The following is a 2,161-nucleotide window of genomic DNA, read 5'->3' as shown; positions in this document are numbered from 1 at the left end:
CACCACCCCTCACCTGCTCTCCAGTGCTTCCACTCACGTGAGGCTCTGTTAGGTTCCGCCCCCACTCGGGGGAGGTGGGGAGAGCGAGGCAGGTCCCACCTATAAGAAAACGCGAATGGCCCGCGGCGCGGGACCAAGCCCGGACGCCCTGACTGTGATTGGTTGAGGTGGTTGCCATTCAGAAAGTTGCTATAGTATCCCGCCTCTTTCGTTCCCAGCAGGCTCTGCGTTGGGTAAGATGGCGGCGTCCAGGTGGCGTTCTTGAGGAGCTGGGATCGGTATGGCTTTAGCTTCGGGACCCGCAAGGCGGGCGCTGGCTGGCTCCGGGCATCTCGGCCTTGGGGGCTGCGGGGCCCCGAGACGCGGGGCGTACGAATGGGGCGTGCGCTCCACGAGGAAGCCCGAGCCTCCTCCCCTGGACAGGGTGTACGAGATTCCTGGACTGGAACCCATCACCTACGCGGGGAAGATGCATTTCATGCCCGGGCTGGCGCGGCCGATCTTCCCGCCCTGGGACCCTGGCTGGACGCACCCGAAGTTCCGCCGCTCGCCTCCGATTCACGAGCAGCCACTTTACAAGGAGCAGGCCTGCTACATCTTCCACCAGCGATGCCGCCTTCTCGAGGGTGAGGTCCCAGGATAGGCAGAAGGGGAGGACACTGTTCTGCCCAGCACTGACTGACCCCAGCTTTGGGCAGGACGTTGAAACTGGGTCTCGATTCTTCGTCTGCGTAATGGGGCCACGGCGATTCCCATCTTCAGCGAGTTGTCAGGATTAAGTGCGATGTAAAGGGCTATGTTGGTGTGCAAGAATAATGGGGAGTTTGAGGGTCAAGGTGAAGAGGCTTGGTTTCTAGGCCTAACCCTGCCTCTAACTCTGTGAGTGATTTTGGGCAAGTGGTTTGTCTTCCTGACTCCCTATTTCCTGAGGTGAACAGTTTCATCTAGGCGGTCTGCCTTGGCCGTTCCTGCTCTGACATCCCGGAGGTTAACTGCATTCAAGAAAGAGATGGAGAGAGATTGCAGTGGAAGGAGACTGCGGAAAGAGTGCTTAATCTCTAGGCCTATGCAGGATTGGCAAGTACAGTTCTGGTTTCCTAGGTCACTGCTCTTTGTCAAAGGTCAGAGGGGAGGTGTTTTCAAGGAAAGGATCTGGACCTGAAAATCTAGCAGTCTACTTCTGCTCCTCTGTCACAACCACTGAGGACATATCATAATGATTGAACCACAATCAGTCTACCTCTCTAGAACAGTACAAGGAGTTATTTTCCAGAGTCCATGAGGGTCTCCTTGTCTTGAAAGTCCCTTTCTCTGTTCTATTTTCCTTCCCCACCCAAATCAAGATGAAGATAGGGCAGGTCCTGAAAACTAATTAGAGAAATGAGAGCAGAATGTTCCAAGGGGCAATTACGAAAGAAACCTTGCAGGATTTGGGGGCTAAACCTGGGTTTGAAAAACCTTAAGTCTGGGGCCGGCAGGTGGCATGGTGATTGGGGCACTGGACTTCCACCTGGGTGACCAGTTTGAGTCTGGACCTGGCAGTTTGTACTTTCTCTCTCTCTTTCTAGGCCTCTGGTGAGCACATGTGCCCTGTAGAAAGTTAAATAATAAGTAAAATTAAATAAATAATTATTTTAAAAAGAGAAAAATCTTAAGGCAATTGGCCAGCCTCTAATTTTCCAGCCTTTAAGTACTTACGGTGTCCTCATGGGTTCTGTGAAGTGTCTCACAAGACTTGGAACCTTTAACTGACCCTGGTAATGGAATACCGAGTGGATGAATGCATTAGAGTATTTTAAAAGTTAAGATTACACCCCTTTGCCTAAGCTGAAAATGTATTCTATATCTTACACTTTCACCCCTCACAGAGAGGTTCTGCATAAAATTTGTAACAAAATTCTGCAAGATACAGGACTCAAAAAGCCAGCTGCCTTAATGGAGAGATTATGGACTTCAAGGATGGACTCAGGTTCTCTCCTCTCCGTCAGCCCTGTCACACACAAAGTGTGTGACTTACAGCAAGTTCCTTTGTCTCTCAGTTTCATCTTTCATTCTGTAAAATGCTGTGGAATTTGTAGGAAAAGCTTCTGGCACAGGATAGATGATTACATTCATTAAATGGCAGATCTAATTACTACATATGACTCATATACTGCTGAAC

General features: G+C 50.5%; 2 protein-coding genes across 3 annotated transcripts in view; one reads left to right on the top strand and one right to left on the bottom strand.

Annotated features, from left to right (window-relative positions):
* The window catches only part of CYB5RL (cytochrome b5 reductase like), a 23,925-nt gene extending 23,835 nt beyond the window's left edge, over positions 1-90 (bottom strand). For both annotated transcript variants that reach the window (XM_006146122.1, XM_027770898.1), the window contains exon 1: positions 14-90. The gene's annotated coding sequence lies outside the window, so the exon portion shown is untranslated. The remainder of the gene's footprint in view (positions 1-13) is intronic.
* Positions 91-221: 131 nt separating this feature from the next.
* MRPL37 (mitochondrial ribosomal protein L37) overlaps positions 222-2,161 on the top strand; it is a 20,488-nt gene continuing 18,548 nt past the window's right edge. Inside the window, exon 1 of the mRNA XM_006146123.1 lies at positions 222-626. Coding sequence (XP_006146185.1) covers positions 281-626 — 346 coding nt within the window. The 5' untranslated portion in view covers positions 222-280. The remainder of the gene's footprint in view (positions 627-2,161) is intronic.

This window comes from Tupaia chinensis, unplaced genomic scaffold, assembly GCF_000334495.1.
Source record: "Tupaia chinensis unplaced genomic scaffold, TupChi_1.0 Scaffold000165_2, whole genome shotgun sequence".
Lineage (NCBI taxonomy): Eukaryota > Metazoa > Chordata > Mammalia > Scandentia > Tupaiidae > Tupaia > Tupaia belangeri.
Note: the sequence above shows the minus strand (reverse complement) of the source record. Positions and strands in the feature narration are given on the sequence as shown.